The sequence below is a fragment of the Pseudophryne corroboree genome, chromosome 1, assembly GCF_028390025.1.
Source record: "Pseudophryne corroboree isolate aPseCor3 chromosome 1, aPseCor3.hap2, whole genome shotgun sequence".
Taxonomy (NCBI): domain Eukaryota; kingdom Metazoa; phylum Chordata; class Amphibia; order Anura; family Myobatrachidae; genus Pseudophryne; species Pseudophryne corroboree.
The window spans coordinates 342,781,573-342,800,441 of NC_086444.1; the positions used below are offsets into that span (position 1 = coordinate 342,781,573).

Genomic DNA, 18,869 nt, shown 5'->3' on the forward strand with positions numbered 1-18,869 from the left:
GGGTGCTCCTGCTTCAAAGCAGACTATTGCTCGCTGGATCTGTAGCACGATTCAACTTGCACATTCTGCGGCTGGACTGCCGCACCCTAAATCTGTGAAAGCCCATTCCACGAGGAAAGTGGGCTCTTCTTGGGCGGCTGCCCGAGGGGTCTCGGCTTTACAAATTTGCCGAGCTGTTACTTGGTCGGTTTCAAACACTCTTGCAAGAGTCTACAAGTTTGATACCATGGCTGAGGAGGACCTAGAGTTTGCTCATTCGGTGCTGCAGAGTCATCCGCACTCTCCCGCCCGTTTGGGAGCTTTGGTATAATCCCCATGGTCCTTACGGAGTCCCCAGCATCCACTTAGGACGTTAGAGAAAATAAGATTTTACTCACCGGTAAATCTATTTCTCGTAGTCCGTAGTGGATGCTGGGCGCCCATCCCAAGTGCGGATTGTCTGCAATACTTGTATATAGTTATTGCCTAACTAAAGGGTTATTGTTGAGCCATCTGTTGAAAGGCTCAGTTGTTATCATACTGTTAACTGGGTATAGTATCACGAGTTATACGGTGTGATTGGTGTGGCTGGTATGAGTCTTACCCGGGATTCAAAATCCTTCCTTATTGTGTCAGCTCTTCCGGGCACAGTATCCTAACTGAGGTCTGGAGGAGGGGCATAGAGGGAGGAGCCAGTGCACACCAGGTAGTCCTAAAGCTTTCTTTAGTTGTGCCCAGTCTCCTGCGGAGCCGCTAATCCCCATGGTCCTTACGGAGTACCCAGCATCCACTACGGACTACGAGAAATAGATTTACAGGTGAGTAAAATCTTATTTTTTTTAAACTTGAAAATTGCTATACAAATTTTGCCATAATTGTCTGATTTATCTCCATCTTCCTGTATATTAACTACATGCCTTTTTCACAGCCAAAACCGACTGCTTCTTAGAGACACTCCACTACAAAACACATGGAGAGATCATTGGACCATGGTACATTTTTTAATCCCAGGAATATCCAAACCTTATCTGGACTTCCCTCTGAAAACCAGCGGGGAAGAGAGCCAAGAAAATTGCCACAAGCTTTTTATAATGTTGCACAGGGTTAGTAATGTTTACTACTACTCCTACTGCTGGTGCTGGTTGTCATACAACACAATATGATCTCATTAAGCATTATCCATGATTGTCTTCATATACCTAGATGAAATATAATGTGCAGAATAGAATAGTAACTATATGGGTTTATAGTGTGTTTAATCATAATAACTGAATATTGTATAACATACACATTGAGCTGTATTCAATAACTGTCGGAAGCTGCCGTCTTGGGGTTCTGACCTATTCAATAGGGGCTGATTTTTTCCGTCAAGTCGGGGATTCCCGACTTGTCAGAAAACACGTGGATCGGTGGAATAGCCGCCCTATCCTTGTGCTTCTGTTGGAAATGGGGCCAAATCCGACAGGTTACACAGAATATACAATTTGGTATTTGGTATTTTTACTGTGTGTTTCAGTCACCTCATACCGCTTAGATCCTCTGTTTTGTGTCCTGTGTTTACTGGTACATAACATAGGGTTTTTTTGTAGGTATTGTATTTGTCTGGCTATTTGAACTGTTACGCCTTAAGGCCACATTCCTTATAATGTCTGCCACACAGGGCGGGAAATCCGCGGACGCTTTACTGGCACCACTGATTTACCTGAGGGAGAGGTGCCATACACCCAGTCAACCTGCAGCACCTGTGGCCAATCAGGACCCACCTTGGGCAGCGTTCTCAAGTATGCTGAGTACACTTGTGACTCGTCTTACGCCCCCTGTGGGTCCTCCAGTGCCATTGCAGCCACATAATGTCCCTGTAGTTAATCCGCCCTGGGTGGATACTCTGTCTACCCAATTATAACAATTAAATCAGTCCTTGGTTAGACAAAAGTCTACCCCACGCCCCTCTGGGACCAAGGGGTCATCTAAACGGGCCATTTCTTCCCCGCAATCCACCAATATTTCGGATAATTCTTCCGATGAGGATAGGGAATATTCTGATCCATCAGACACTGATACAGTTGCTTCTGATGAGGAATCTACACCCAGGTTGATGTTCCTGACCTAGTGGAGGCTATTAAGCTAATTCTTCAAATAGATGATGACATTGAGCCTACTACTGTGTCTAAGAAACTCTTCAAATAGATGATGACATTGAGCCTACTACTGTGTCTAAGAAACCTGATAAGTTCAAACGTCAGAAGGTTGGTAAAGTAGTCTTACCACATTCTGACCACTTAATTGACATATGTCAGGAATCCTGGTCGTCCCCAGGAAAGAAATTTTTCCTGTCTAAAAAGATGCTAGCTCGTTATCCTATCCCTGCGGAGTTGAGTAACAAGTGGGAAACTCCACCGCTGGTGGACTCTCATGTCGCCCGTCTTGTGGTGTCATCTACTCTGCCTGGCACCACTGTGACCTCACCGAAGGATAAGCGTGTGGAGGGATGCCTGAAGTCTCTTTACTCTCTTACTGGTGCGGTACATAACCCACTATGGCAGCCTCCTGGGCTGCGAAAGGAATTGAAGCATGGCTTAAGGCAATTGAGGATGAGCTGCTTCAGGATTTTTCTGACACTGCCAGACAATATCTGTCTTATATTACCACAGCCTCCCACTATTTTCATGAAGCTGCCTCTGATGCAGGTGTAATGGCGGCCAAGGCATCTACTACGTCTATCCTGTCTCGTCGAATTATGTGGTTGAGGTCCTGGAAGGTGGACCTGGACTCTAAAAAGACCTTGGAGGTGCTCACTTTTAAGGGAGACATCCTATTTGGGGAGGATCTGAACAAGATTGTAACTGACTTGGCTACTGCCAAGACTGCGTGTCTCCCAAATACTAATCCTTCTTCTTTGAAGGCTAAGAGTACCACCTTTCGTTCCTTTCGACCTCCAAGGAAAGCAAAAGGTCAGGCGTATCCGTGACGGGCTCGTACTTCCAAAACCACTAAGCCTAAATCTAAACAATCCTGGGCCGCCCGTCAGCCTACTTCCAAACAAGACAAGCATGCCACATGACGTGGTGGGCCTCCCCCTGAGGGACCCCAGGGTGGGACGCCGACTTCTGCAGTTCGCCCAGGCCTGGTTAAAGACCACTTCGGACGCCTGGGTGTGGGAAGTTGTCTCTCACAGGTACACAATCTCTTTCAAGAGACGTACCCCTCGCCAGTTTTGCACAACAGTTATCCCTGGGGATCCTTTAAAAGCGTAAGCTCTACACTTGGTTGTGCAATCCCTTCTGGATGCAGGAGTGGTAGTGCCGGTACCTCTGATCAGAGAGGCAGGGGATACTATTCGACCCTGTTTCTAGTTCCGAATCCAAATGGGTCCTTCCGCCCTATACGCAACCTCAAATCATTGAACAAGTTTGTGAGAGTATCCAAACTCTGTATGGAAACTCTGCGCTCTATAGTGCTGGCTATGGAACCCGAAGACTATATGGTATCCCTGGACATACAGGATGCTTACCTGCACATACCTATTGCCATGTCGCATCAGCAATATCTGCAGTTTGCTATTGGCAACCTACATTATTAATTCCAGGCACTGCCTTTTGGATTTGCCACGGCCTCTCGGATCTTCACCAAGATCATGGCTCTTCTCCGCCATCAGGGAATCAGGATCCTGCCATCTCTGGATGACTTGCTTATCCTGGCGAACTCCCTAGAGGTTCTCCTCAGTCATCTGGAACTGACGGTCCAATTCCTACAAGCCCATGGGTGGCTCATCAACTGGAAAAAGTCCTCGCTGGTCCCTGCTCGGAGCATGGTGCACCTGGGGGCACTACTGGACACACACAGCCAACAATTGTTTTTGTCTCCAGAGAAAGTCCTGAAACTTCAGGACAGGGTCATATATTTCTTCTCTCACCCAGCAAGTACTAGGCCCCATGGTGTCGGCTTTCGACATTGTAGAGTACGCTCAATTTCATTCCCGCCCTCTGCAGAGGTTAATCCTTTCCAAGTGAGACGGCCTGCCTCATCGGATTAGGTCTCAAATGATCTCCTTGACTCCGGAGGTTCGTCTGTCACTGAGCTGGTGGTTACAGGACCAACAGTTGAGCAGGGGCCGTCCCTTCTGGATCTCCAACTGGGTCCTCCTGACAACAGATGCCAGTCAGTGGGGTTGGGGTGCGATGTTGGAGCAACACTCTCTCCAGGGTCGGTGGACCAGGGAGGAGTCTCTCCTCCCAATAAACATTCTGGAATTGCGGGCGGTGTTCAATGCGTTGACACTGGCCCTGCCTCTAGTACAGAACAGTCCTGTTCATGTACAATCAGACAACGGTAGCAAACATAATTCATCAAGGCGGCACTCAAAGCCGCATGGCAATGCTGGAAGTATCAAAAATCCTCCGTTGGGCGGAACGCCATCTGCCAGCAATATCGGCAGTGTTCATCCCCGGAGACCTCAACTGGGAAGCGGACTTCCTCAGTCATCAGGACGTTCACGCCGGAGAGTGGAGTCTTCATCCGGAAGTCTTTTAACTCCTAGTGGACTCCGAGATGTAGACCTGATGGAGTCTCGACATAATCACAAGGTTCCGGTCTTCGGATCAAGGACAAGGGGTCCTCAAGCAGCTTTCGTGGATGCACTGGCAATTCCATGGAACTTTCGGCTGCCATACGTGTTCCCTCCAGTGTCACTCCTGCCCAGGGTACTACGGAAGTTCAAGCAAGAAAGAGGAATACTACTTCTAGTTGCTCCAGCGTGGCCAAGACGGCATTGGTTTTCAGACCTGCAGGGTCTATCGATAGAGCGTCCTCTTCTACTTCCTCAACGCCCAGATCTACTCGTTCAGGGCCCTTGTGTCTATCCGGACATGGCCAGGCTGGCTTTGACGGCGTGGGCGTGGCTCTTGAAGCTTCACTCCTGAGGACCAAGGGATTCTCCGAGGGGGTTATTTAATCTATGTTGAAGGCCCGCAAACCGGCTTTTGCACGGATTTATTACAGGGTCTGGAACTCTTACTTCACGTGGTGTGCTGCTATGAATTATGATGCCTATTCAGAACTTCTAGGCTTTTGGCTTTTCTGCAACAAGGCCTAGATTTAGGCCTTCGTCTGGCCTCCCTCAAGGTTTATATATCTGCCTTGTCGGTGTGGTTTCAGAGGAAAATTTAATCTATTCCTGACGTTCATGCTTTCACTCAGAGCGTTTTACGGATTCAGCCTCCCTATGTCCCTCCTGTGGCTACATGGGATCTGTATGTTGTCTTAAATGCCCTACAAGAGTCTCCATTTGAATCTCTTGAGTCAGTGGACCTTAAATGGCTTACGCTTAAGGTCGTGTTTTTACTGGCCATTGCCTCTGCTTGGAGGGTGTTGGACTTAGGCACTTTGTTCTGTCGTCCACCCTTTTTGATTTTTCACCAGGACCGGGCAGTTCTTCGAACTCGCCCTGGTTATCTACCTAAGGTGGTATCATCTTTTCATCTTAACCAAGAGATTATGGTTCCCGCCTTTATCTCTTCTGGTTTTTCCTCCAAAGAGCGGTCTTTGGATGTGGTACGGGCTCTCCATATTTACATAGAGAGGACTGCCACCCTCAGGAGGTCAGATACCCATTTTGTACTTTTTGTTTTTCACAAACGTGACTGGCCTGCGAATAAGCAAACCTTGGCCAGATGGATTAGAATGGTGATTGCACAAGCCTATGCACAGGCTGGTCTTCCAGCTCCTGCTGCTATTAAAGCCCATTCTACTCGGTCTGTTGGACCTTCTTGGGCGGCCCGCCATGGCGCGTCCGCTGAACAATTGTGCAAGGCGGCTACGTGGTTCTCAGTGAACACGTTCATCAGGTTCTATGCCTTTGATACTTCCGCCTCCCAGGATGCTTACTTTGGACGCCAGGTTCTTGTGCCCGCTACGGTGCGTCCCCTCCCATGAGGAACTGCTTTAGGACATCCCCGATGTATTCCCTGTGGAATCCCAGTGTACCCCGCTGCAGAAAAGGAGATTTATGGTAGACTTACCATGGTTAAATCTCTTTCTGTGAGGTACACTGGATTCCACAGGGTGCCCACCCTCACACACTTAGCTTCTTTGGGTTTGTATGGCATTAGCCGATTTGTATATTTTACTCTACTCAAACGTGCATAAATACAACTCAATATCAGGCCCTTATTTGTTAGATGTGTAAAAAAAAATTACAATCTGTTTTCAAATGCCACTTTGGTTTATTTGTTGCATCTTCTTTCTTTTCCTCTTCTTTTTTTTTATAGACTGTTCGGCCTTTCATATTACGAAGATCAAAGAAAGATGTTGAGAAGCAACTAACAAAAAAATACGAGCATGTTCTAAAATGTCGTCTTTCCAACCGTCAGAGAGCTTTATATGAAGATGTTATTCTGCAGCCAGGGTATGCTAATCACTTTGAACATGTGCACATAAGTACTGTATGTTTTTTTTTTTATAATGCAATTTTCTCTATCGTCCTAGTGGATGCTGGGGTTCCTGAAAGGACCATGGGGAATAGCGGCTCCGCAGGAGACAGGGCACAAAAAGTAAAGCTTTTTCCGATCAGGTGGTGTGCACTGGCTCCTCCCCCTATGACCCTCCTCCAGACTCCAGTTAGATTTTTGTGCCCGGCCGAGAAGGGTGCAATCTAGGTGGCTCTCCTAAAGAGCTGCTTAGAGAAAGTTTAGCTAGGTTTTTTATTTTACAGTGATTCCTGCTGGCAACAGGATCACTGCAGCGAGGGACTGAGGGGAGAAGGAGTCAACTCACCTGCGTGCAGGATGGATTGGTTTCTTGGCTACTGGACATCAAGCTCCAGAGGGACGATCACAGGTACAGCCTGGATGGTCACCGGAGCCACGCCGCCGGCCCCCTTGCAGATGCTGAAATCAGAAGAGGTCCAGAATCGGCGGCTGAAGACTCCTGCAGTCTTCTAAAGGTAGCGCACAGCACTGCAGCTGTGCGCCATTTTCCTCTCAGCACACTTCACACGGCAGTCACTGAGGGTGCAGGGCGCTGGGAGGGGGGCGCCCTGGGAGGCAAATGAGTACCTATAAAGGCTAAAAATACCTCACATATAGCCCTAGAGGCTATATGGAGATATTTAACCCCTGCCTAATTTTTCTAAATAGCGGGAGACGAGCCCGCCGGAAAAGGGGCGGGGCCTATCTCCTCAGCACACGGCGCCATTTCCTCTCACAGCTCCGCTGGTCAGGACGGCTCCCAAGTCTCTCCCCTGCACTGCACTACAGAAACAGGGTAAAACAGAGAGGGGGGGGCACATTTATGGCGATATTTTGATATAACAAAGCAGCTATAAGGGAGCACTTATTATAAGGCTATCCCTGATATATATATAGCGCTTTTGGTGTGTGCTGGCAAACTCTCCCTCTGTCTCCCCAAAGGGCTAGTGGGTCCTGTCTTCGTTAGGAGCATTCCCTGTGTGTCTGCTGTGTGTCGGTACGTGTGTGTCGACATGTATGAGGACGATATTGGTGTGGAGGCGGAGCAATTGCCAAATATGAGGATGTCACCCCCTAGGGAGTCGACACCAGAATGGATGCCTTTATTTATGGAACTACGGGATAGTGTCAACACGCTAAAGCAGTCGTTTGACGACATGAGACGGCCGGACAATCAATTAGTGCCTGTCCAGGCGACTCAAACACCGTCAGGGGCTGTGAAACGCCCTTTGCCTCAGTCGGTCGACACAGACCCAGACACAGGCGATGACTCCAGTGGTGACGGTGACGAATCAACCGTATTTTCCAGTAGGGCCACACGTTATATGATTTTGGCAATGAAGGAGGCGTTACATTTAGCTGATACTACAGGTACCACTAAACAGGGTATTATGTGGGGTATGAAAAAACTACCTATAGTTTTTCCTGAATCAGAAGAACTAAATGACGTGTGTGATTCAAAACGGCATATGGAAGTTTTGCCGTATAAAGGGGAGGAGTTATTTGGAGTCGGTCTATCAGATTTGGTGGCCACGGCTACAGCCGGGAAATCCACCTTTCTACCTCAAGTCACTCCCCAACAGAAAAAGGCACCGACTTTTCAACCGCAGCCCTTTCGTTCCTTTAAAAATAAGAGAGCAAAGGGCTATTCATATCTGCCACGAGGCAAAGGTCGAGGGAAGAGACAGCAACACGCAGCTCCTTCCCAGGATCAGAAGCCCTCCCCGGCTTCTACAAAAGCCTCAGCATGACGCTGGGGCTTCTCAAGCGGACTCGGGGACCGTGGGGGGTCGTCTCAAAAATTACAGCGCGCAGTGGGCTCACTCGCAAGTAGATCCCTGGATCCTGCAGATAATATCTCAGGGATACAGGTTGGAATTAGAGACAGATCCACCTCGCCGTTTCCTGAAGTCTGCTTTACCAACGTCCCCCTCCGAAAGGGAGACGGTGTTGGAAGCCATTCACAAGCTGTACTCTCAGCAGGTGATAGTCAAGGTACCTCTTCTGCAACAAGGGAAGGGGTATTATTCCACTCTTTTTGTGGTACCGAAGCCGGATGGCTCGGTAAGGCCTATTCTAAATCTGAAGTCCTTGAACCTGTACATAAAGAAGTTCAAGTTCAAATGGAGTCACTCAGAGCAGTGATAGCGAACCTGGAAGAGGGGGACTTTATGGTATCCTTGGACATCAAGGATGCGTATCTCCACGCTCCAATTTACCCCTCACACCAGGGGTACCTCAGGTTCGTTGTACAAAACTGTCACTATCAGTTTCAGACGCTGCCGTTCGGATTGTCCACGGCACCTCGGATCTTTACAAAGGTAATGGCCGAGATGATGATTCTTCTTCGAAGAAAAGGCGTATTAATTATCCCATACTTGGACGATCTCCTAATAAGGGCGAGGTCCAGAGAACAGCTAGAGATGGGATTAGCACTGTCTCAGGAAGTGCTAAAACAGCACGGGTGGATTCTGAATATTCCAAAATCCCAGTTAATGCCGACAACTCGTCTGCTGTTCCTAGGGATGATTCTGGACACGGTTCAGAAAAAGGTTTTTCTCCCGGAGGAAAAAGCCAAGGAGTTATCCGAGCTTGTCAGGAACCTCCTAAAACCAGGAAAGGTGTCTGTACATCAATGCACAAGAGTCCTGGGAAAAATGGTGGCTTCTTACGAAGCAATTCCATTCGGCAGATTCCACGCAAGAATTTTCCAAAGGGATCTGTTGAACAAATGGTCAGGGTCGCATCTTCAGATGCACCTGCGGATAACCCTGTCTCCAAGGACAAGGGTGTCTCTTCTGTGGTGGTTACAGAGTGCTCATCTATTGGAGGGCCGCAGATTCGGCATACAGGATTGGATCCTGGTGACCACGGACGCCAGCCTGAGAGGCTGGGGAGCAGTCACACAAGGAAGAAACTTCCAGGGAGTATGGACGAGCCTGGAAACGTCTCTTCACATAAACATTCTGGAACTAAGAGCAATATACAATGCTCTAAGCCAGGCAGAACCTCTGCTTCAGGGAAAACCGGTGTTGATCCAGTCGGACAACATCACGGCAGTCGCCCATGTGAACAGACAGGGCGGCACAAGAAGCAGGAGTGCAATGGCAGAAGCTGCAAGGATTCTTCGCTGGGCAGAGAATCATGTGATAGCACTGTCAGCAGTGTTCATCCCGGGAGTGGACAACTGGGAAGCAGACTTCCTCAGCAGACACGATCTTCACCCGGGAGAGTGGGGACTTCATCCAGAAGTCTTCCACATGTTGGTAACCCGTTGGGAAAGACCAATGGTGGACATGATGGCGTCTCGCCTCAACAAAAAAACTGGACAGGTATTGCGCCAGGTCAAGAGATCCGCAGGCAATAGCTGTGGACGCGCTGGTAACGCCTTGGGTGTACCAGTCGGTGTATGTGTTTCCTCCTCTGCCTCTCATACCAAAAGTATTGAGAATTATACGGCAAAGAGGCGTAAGAACGATACTAGTGGTTCCGGATTGGCCAAGAAGGACTTGGTACCCGGAACTTCAAGAGATGATCACGGAAGATCCGTGGCCTCTACCTCTAAGGAGGGACTTGCTTCAGCAGGGTCCCTGTCTGTTTCAAGACTTACCGCGGCTGCGTTTGACGGCATGGCGGTTGAACGCCGGATCCTAAAGGAAAAAGGCATGCCGGAAGAAGTCATTCCTACTTTGATTAAAGCAAGGAAGGAAGTAACCGTGCAACATTATCACCGAATTTGGCGAAAATATGTTGCGTGGTGCGAAGATCGGAGTGCTCCGACGGAGGAATTTCAACTGGGTCGATTCCTACATTTCCTGCAATCAGGATTGTCAATGGGTCTCAAATTGGGATCTATTAAGGTTCAAATTTCGGCCCTGTCGATTTTCTTTCAAAAAGAATTGGCTTCAGTCCCTGAAGTCCAGACCTTTGTTAAGGGAGTGCTGCATATACAGCCTCCTGTGGTGCCTCCAGTGGCACCGTGGGATCTCAATGTGGTTTTGGATTTCCTAAAATCTCATTGGTTTGAACCACTAAAGAAGGTGGATTTGAAATATCTCACATGGAAAGTGACCATGCTTCTAGCCCTGGCTTCTGCCAGGAGAGTGTCAGAATTGGCAGCTTTATCTTACAAAAGCCCATATCTGATTTTCCATTCGGACAGGGCAGAACTGCGGACTCGTCCGCATTTTCTCCCTAAGGTGGTGTCAGCATTTCATCTGAACCAGCCTATTGTAGTGCTTGCGGCTACAAGTGACTTGGAGGACTCCAAGTTACTGGACGTTGTCAGAGCATTAAAAATATATATTGCAAGGACAGCTGGAGTCAGAAAATCTGACTCGTTGTTTATATTGTATGCACCCAACAAGATGGGTGCTCCGGCGTCTAAGCAGACGATTGCTCGTTGGATCTGTAGCACAATCCAACTTGCACATTCTGTGGCAGGCCTGCCACAGCCTAAATCTGTAAAGGCCCACTCCACAAGGAAGGTGGGCTCATCTTGGGCGGCTGCCCGAGGGGTCTCGGCATTACAACTTTGCCGAGCAGCTACGTGGTCAGGGGAGAACACGTTTGTAAAATTTTACAAATTTGATACTCTGGCTAAGGAGGACCTGGAGTTCTCTCATTCGGTGCTGCAGGGTCATCCGCACTCTCCCGCCCGTTTGGGAGCTTTGGTATAATCCCCATGGTCCTTTCAGGAACCCCAGCATCCACTAGGACGATAGAGAAAATAAGATTTTACTTACCGATAAATCTATTTCTCGGAGTCCGTAGTGGATGCTGGGCGCCCATCCCAAGTGCGGATTATCTGCATAAATTGTACATAGTTATTGTTAACTAATTCGGGTTATTGTTGAAGGAAGCCATCTTTCAGAGGCTCCGCTGTTATCATACTGTTAACTGGGTTTAGATCACAAGTTGTACGGTGTGATTGGTGTGGCTGGTATGAGTCTTACCCGGGATTCAAAATCCTCCCTTATTGTGTACGCTCGTCCGGGCACAGTACCTAACTGGAGTCTGGAGGAGGGTCATAGGGGGAGGAGCCAGTGCACACCACCTGATCGGAAAAAGCTTTACTTTTTGTGCCCTGTCTCCTGCGGAGCCGCTATTCCCCATGGTCCTTTCAGGAACCCCAGCATCCACTACGGACTCCGAGAAATAGATTTATCGGTAAGTAAAATCTTATTATCCCTCCAGGGAAATGTTTATGGTATTTGATTTGCAGCTCTTTATTTGTTACAAAACCTTTTTATTATACTGTACACTGTGTCACAGCGCAGGTGGCAACATCACTACATTGTTTATGGACACTAATCTATTGAAATTAAATATATTGCCATATGAACATTGGGACCGTCCGATGGTATTATGGGGTGTGTCATAGGCAGTTATGTGCGGTACCATTATTGAGTATGTTTCAAAGCATAAGAATAAAATAGCTGAACAATATACATTGGGGGTCATTCCGAGTTGATCGCTCGCTAGCAGTTTTTAGCAGCCGTGCAAACGCTATGCCGCCGCCCACTGGGAGTGTATTTTAGCTTAGCAGGAGTGCGAACGGTTGTATCGCAGAGCGGCTACAAAAAATTTTTGTGTCGTTTCAGAGTAGCTCAAAACCTACTCAGCGCTTGTGATCACTTCAGACTATTAATTTCCGGATTTGACGTCACAAACCCGCCCAGCGTTTGCCCAGCCATGCCTGCATTTTTCCTGGCACGCCTGAATTTTTCCTGGCATGCCTGCATTTTCCTGGCACGCCTGCGTTTTTCCGCACACTCCCTGAAAACGGTCAGTTGCCGCCCAGAAACGCCCACTTCATGTCAATCACTCTGCGGCTAGCAGTGCGACTGAAATGCATCGCTAGACCCTGTGCAAAACTACATCGTTCGTTGTGCCCGTACGTCACGCGTGCGCATTGCGACGCATGCGCAGAACTGCCATTTTTTAGCCTGATCGCTGCGCTGCGAACAAATGCAGCTAGCGATCAACTCGGAATGACCCCCATAGTACATTGACCAAAACTCTAACAGATTATAATGCTAACCCTACCACAGAGCTTTTAGCAATGTACACCCAAGCTCGACAAATGCTGGATAACTTTCTACTTTCTCAAGCTAAACAGGACATGACCTTTTCTAAATTGAAATACTTTCGTTGGGGAAACAAGGCAGGGTGTCTTTTAGCCACTATGTCTAAGCCCTGGGTTTGAACGAAAGTAATCACAGCCATTAAGGACCCTAATACTCAGACAATAGCTTCTACTCCATCAAAGATTTTATCACACTTTGAATCCTTTTAGTCTAAGCTGTATAAGGATCTACCCTTTGATTCGGATAAACATGCGCAGATTCTACAAGAAGCTGCTTTCCCCCCTCACCAAGTTTCAACGCGATAATCTTACTCAGACTATTTCTCTGGAAGAAGTGCAAGCAGCGATCTCTAAACCGAAATGTTATAAATCCCCAGGTCCAGATAGTTTGTCCAATGAATATTATAAGTTTTTAGCTCCTCATATTTCTCAGGCCCTCTTAAAATTGTTTAATGATATATTGCGTAATGCCACTCCGTTTCCTTATTTTAATGAGGCCAGTACAGTTCTCATACCCAAGCCTGACAGGGATCCTCAGCTGGTAGACTCTTACTGCCCGGAGACTTTATTAAATACTGATATCAAGTTGTTAGCTAAGATTATGGCAGACAGGTTACACTTAATTTTTCCTCAATTAATTACAGATCATCAGTTAGGATTTGTAAAGAATCAACACTCAGTGAAAGGGATCCGCACGGCCATTGCTAATTCTACCCACTCGCAGACTGCCTTATTTAGTTTAGACACTACAAAGGCCTTTGATACAGTACTTTGGCCTCATTTATTTCAAACATTACAACACAGAAATTTTGCCCCAGAGTTTATTGCACTGGTTAAATATCTATATAGTTCTCCTGTCACTTCTTTTTTGGCATAAAAGTTCACCCATACCAATGTATCGTGGTACACGTCAGGGGTGCCTGCTGTCCCCCTTATTGTTTAATTTGGCCATTTACCCCTTATTTACATTTTTGCAAAGAACTTCCAAGGTATTCTGATTGGAAATAGGGAAATAAAAATATCGGCGTTCACGGATGATGTTCTTTTATATGTGTTTAACCCCTCAGTTTCCATGGGATCGATCTTCTTTATTTTAAAATCTTTTGAAGAGGTGTCTTGCTTTTCAATTAATCTCTCTAAATCTACTGCACTTTGGTTGGGGGTCTTCTAGGTCTCCTGGACCTTGGGATTTGAATTTTCCTTTTCTTTTTCATCCACTAGGGGTCACTGGAGTACTCTTGGGATATGGATGGTTCCGCAGGAACAAGGCACTGAATAAATTAAATTTGGAACTACTCCTCCCCTCCATATCCCAGAGTACCTCAGTGTTTTTCGGTGCTCACAGTAGCAATAAGGCTTGTGTGGAGCTTATCCACACTTATTGGATTTTTGATTTTTCTTTTTTTCAACTGTTCCACATCCCTTCCCCCCTTCCAATAGGCGTGGGTCCGGGATAGTGGAAGCTGCTGCAAGCAGCTGTGGCGTGTCGGGCCTCTCTGAAAGAGCTCCCTCACAACCACGTGCAGGACTACCTGCAGGAAAGGCTGGACGGAGCTTACAGAAGAAGCCCCATCATAGCCCTCACCACAGGGTCCAGGTACGTTGGGACGGGGCGGTCAGCTCACGCTACCGCCCCGCTGTGTGGGGACACTGTGTTTATGTGCGAGCCGCCCGCCGCCGCTTCCAGCCGCCCGCCGCCGCTACCTGGTTACCGCTGCCTCTTGCCGCTCCCTGAGCCGCGCCGGCCATGTTCTTCATGCATAGGCCACTCCACGGCTCTATGCAGCGCGCTCCCTGGCTCCCGCTGCCGCTTCCCGGCTCCCTCTTCAGCGTATGTAAGCCCCGGCTCCGTGTAATAGAGAGCGGTACATGGAGCACGGGGGTGGGGGGTGGGGGGGAGCACACAGCAAGGAGGGAGAAGTGTGTTCTTAGCAGCAGCAGCGCTGCATGTGTTATTAGAATAGGCTATTAAGCCTTTTGTTAACAGGATTCACTTATATGTGCAGATGGGAGTGTAGGTCTTACACTAAAGGTTTGAATACAACATAAGTATGTTTTTATTTAAATCTGTTTGGATAAGTTATAAGTCTGCACTTTGTGTTATACTGTAAGCATGAGGGATATATTTAACCATGCTTCCTGTTTTTTCCTGTTGTGTTTCCAGAATTTCCTGCACTACATCTCTACTCCATTGAAGGCGCAGGGTTGTAGGGGGATTTTGGGATCTGGTTTCATATTGCTGGCGTGCACTGCACTTGGCCAGATATATATTTATAGAGACACCTTAGTGCTATTTACTGAGTCACGCAAGTTGTCTGTCTTTGTATTTTGTATTGTCTGTCTGCATAATGAGTAAGACACCAGCAAAAACTAAAAAGCAGTTTCACTGCAAGGTCTGTAACAGTGTGTTACCGGATGGATCTACCACATGTACAGTATGTTTTGTGAATTCAGCTACAAATACAATTTCCGCTCCAGTTTCAAAGCCAATTTCATCCCCGGACCCTCCATGGGCTATGCTAGCAGATGTCCTGGCTGGATTGTAATCAGAAATGGCCGCCACTCGGCAAGAGCGGGAGTCGGCAAGATCGGAGTCTAGGGTGAGACCACTAGAACTACCGGAGGGGTCTCAGACTTACCAAAAGTCCAAGTCCTCTTTGTGTAGAAGGGATAAGTTTCATTTGTCTTATAATTTACCGGTTTCTGCTATGTTGCATTCTGACGATTCTATGCCAGACCTCACTGCGCAAGATGAGGGTGAGGAGGGCGAAGTAGACCAGCAGTCAGATGGTGACGATTTTGACAGCCCGGGCATTGATAATCTCATCAAAGTGGTGCGTCAGTCTCTGAAGTTTACAGAAACTGAGGAGCCTCTGAAAAATGATGAGGTCGTCTTTACTAAACGACAGAGAACTCCAATGTGTTTTCCTGTTTCGGAATCTCTTAATAAGATGTTACTAGAAACACGAAAGAATCCGGATAAACGGTTTTCTATACCTCACAGATTTAAGTCTAGTTACCCGTTTCCAGAGTCTGTAACAGCTACATGGGAGAATCCGCCATTGGTGGATTCGTCCGTCTAAACTTACAAAGAAATTAACCATACCAGTACCAACTGCTACTACGCTTAAGGACCCTTTGGACCGTAAAATAGAAGCTATGCTAAAGTCCATGTATATAGCAGCAGGGGTGTTGCTTAGACCTGGGTTGGTTGGCATTTGGGTAACTAAGGCGCTAATGGTATGGATAACAGAACTCAAGTCTGCCTTAAGTGATGATCACCTTATACTTCTCGCTGATCAAATTTGGGAAGCTGCTGACTATCTATGTACAGCTTCTACTGATGTCTGTCAGCTAACTTCTCGCCTTTCATCATCGCTAGTTACAGCACGACGAGCGCTCTGGCTGCGTTCTTGGCAACCGGAGGCGGAGGTCAAAAAAGGTATAGAGGCGTTACCTTACGGTGGCGAGAAGTTGTTTGGTCCTGAATTGGACAAATGGATTTCTGAGGCCACGGGAGGAAAGTCTGTTTTCTTACCATTGCCTCCAACAGTACCTAGAAGGAGATATTCTGGACCTGCGTTCAAATCCTTTAGACCTCAGTCCTTTCGCGGGCGTGGCAGAGGAACGTCCACACCTGGTAGACGAGGTCGGGGACGTGGTTTCCAACAAACCAACACCACTCGTCAGGACGCTAAGGTCACCGGCAAGCCAGTGGCATGACGGGCTCCCAGCCCATCTCGGATCTCCAATTGTGGGAGCACGCCTTCAGACGTTCCAGTTGGCGTGGCTTCAGACGTCCACAGATGGGTGGATCCGCAATTTAGTCTTAAAAGGTTACAAAATAGAGTTTGAATGTCTCCCGCCAATGCGGTTTTTCAAGACAGGACTGCCTGTGTCGGACGACAAGAAGGCGGTTCTGGAGATTGCCATTCAGTCTCTGCTGGATGCAGCAGTTTTGATTCCGGTCCCTGTACACCAACAGGGTCAGGGTTATTATTCCAGTCTGTTTGTGGTACCAAAGCCGGATGGCTCGGTCAGGCCAATATTGAACTTAAAGGGTCTCAATCAGTACGTCACTTACTACAGATTCAAGATGGAATCTCTGCGTTCAGTAATTGCAGGTCTAGAGCCACAGGAATTCATGATTGCACTGGATCTCAAGGATGCGTACTTACACTTTCCAATTTGGCCACCTCATCAGAGGTTCTTGCGGTTTGCAATACGGCAGAACCATTACCAGTTTCAGGCTTTACCGTTTTGGCCTCTCGTCAGTGCCTCGGGTATTCACCAAGGTTATGTTTGTGATGATAGCTCATCTCAGATCCCTGGGAGTGATAATAGTTCCGTACTTGGACGATTTGCCCATCAAAGCTCCGTCTCAACAAATGCTCCTCCAACAGGCGTTGCTAACATACAATGTACTGGTTCACCACGGTTGGATTGTCAACTTCAAGAAATCACATCTAATTCCGTCTCAACGACTTCAATTCCTAGGTATGATTCTCGATACGGTAAATCAAAGAATTTACCTACCAGAATAGAAAGTACAGGTCATTCGTCATCTGGTACAATTAGTGCTCAAGCCACGCACAGTCTCGGTTCATTTGTGCATTCGCCTCTTAGGCACAATGGTGGCGGCTTTCGAAGTGCTTCAGTTCGGAAGACTTCACTCACGTCCTTTTTAACTGGATGTGCTCGCACAGTGGTCGGGCTCGCATCTGCAGATTCACCGCAGGGTGAGGTTGTCTCCACGGGCCAGAGTGTCTCTACTCTGGTGGCTCAAAGTACAGAATCAAATCGCAGGGAAACGGTTCGGCGCCTGGAATTGGATAATTCTCACGGCGGACGCGAGTCTCAGAGGTTGGGGAGCTGTAGTTCAAAATTATCAGCTCCAGGGTCTCTGGGCGGATCACGAAAGATTGCTGTCTATAAATGTCCTGGAACTCCGGGCAATTTACAATGCGCTACGACAAGCAGTGCACATGCTTCGGTCTCAGACTGTTCAGGTGCAGTCAGACAATGCGACGGCGGTCGCATACATCAACAAACAAGGAGGAATGAAAAGCCGCATGGCAACGCGGGAAGTAGCTCGAATCCTCAGTTGGGCCGAGTATCACCAAGTGATATTGTCGGCAGTTTTCATTCCGGGAGTGGACAACTGGGAGGCGGATTATCTCAGACGTCGGGATTTTCATCCAGGAGAATGGGCATTAAATCCAGAGGTGTTTCACATGCTGGTCCAGAGGTGGGGTTACCCTCAAGTGGACCTGATGGCATCTCGCCACAATCATCAAACGCCCCAGTACGTGTCCAGAACGAGAGATCCAAAGGCAGTGGCGGTGGATGCTCTCACAATCACGTGGCCGTACAGCCTCGTGTATCTGTTTCCACTGTTTCCGCTGCTCCCTCTGTTGCTAAAACGGATCAAAAGAGAATCTGTCACAGTCATACTAGTGGCGCCTCATTGGCCTCGGAGAGCTTGGTTCTCGGATCTCCGCGGACTACTCGCAGACGATCCTTGGCCGCTCCCACTAAGTCCGGACCTGTTACCTGTTTAAGAAGAGAGGGCATTCCAGAATCGGTTATACCAACCATGTTACGAGCTAGGAAGCCGGTTACGGCAGCTCATTATTACAGAATTTGGCGTGCCTATATAGGTTGGTGTGAAGCTAGGAAGTTTCCAACTTCATCTTTCAAGTTATCCCGTCTTTTGTTATTTCTACAGATGGGGTTAGATGGAGGTCTGCGTTTATCCACACTAAAAATTCAGATATCTGCGTTGTCAATTTACTTTCAAAGAAGATTGGCTCTATTGCCGTCGGTACACACTTTTCTGCAAGGTGTCCTCAGAGTACAGCCTCCATTCACTCCACCTACTGCGCCATGGGACTTGAATCTGGTTTTAGATTTCTTACAGTCTTTATATTTCGAACCCTTACAACAAGTGGATATTAAGTTTCTCACTTAGAAAATTTTTTTCTCCTAGCCTTAGCTTCGGCAAGGCGTGTTTCAGATTTGGGTGCCTTGTCATGCAAGCCACCGTATTTAGTGTTTCATGATGACAGAGCGGAACTTCGGACGAATCCCGCTTTCCTACCAAAAGTAGTGTCCTCTTTTCACATCAATCAACCAATAGTAGTTCCTGTGTTAACAGGAGATTCTGTGACCTTGGATGTGGTACGCGCACTACGCGTTTATGTATCCCGAACGTCTACAGTTCGTAAGACGGATACGTTGTTTGTTCTCTACGATGCTGCCAAGATGGGTTGGCCAGCTTCTAAGCAGACCTTATCCAGATGGATAAAACAGACCATACGTCAGGCTTACCTTCATGC

General features: G+C 47.7%; 1 protein-coding gene across 8 annotated transcripts in view; it reads left to right on the forward strand.

The window, feature by feature from the left end:
- Positions 1 to 18,869, forward strand: part of LOC135069306 (E1A-binding protein p400-like) — a 318,615-nt gene that overhangs the window by 169,359 nt on the left and 130,387 nt on the right. For all 8 annotated transcript variants that reach the window (XM_063964668.1, XM_063964667.1, XM_063964670.1 and 5 more), the window contains 2 exons: positions 908 to 1,082; positions 6,246 to 6,382. In XM_063964668.1, coding sequence (XP_063820738.1) covers positions 908 to 1,082; positions 6,246 to 6,382 — 312 coding nt within the window. The remainder of the gene's footprint in view (positions 1 to 907; positions 1,083 to 6,245; positions 6,383 to 18,869) is intronic.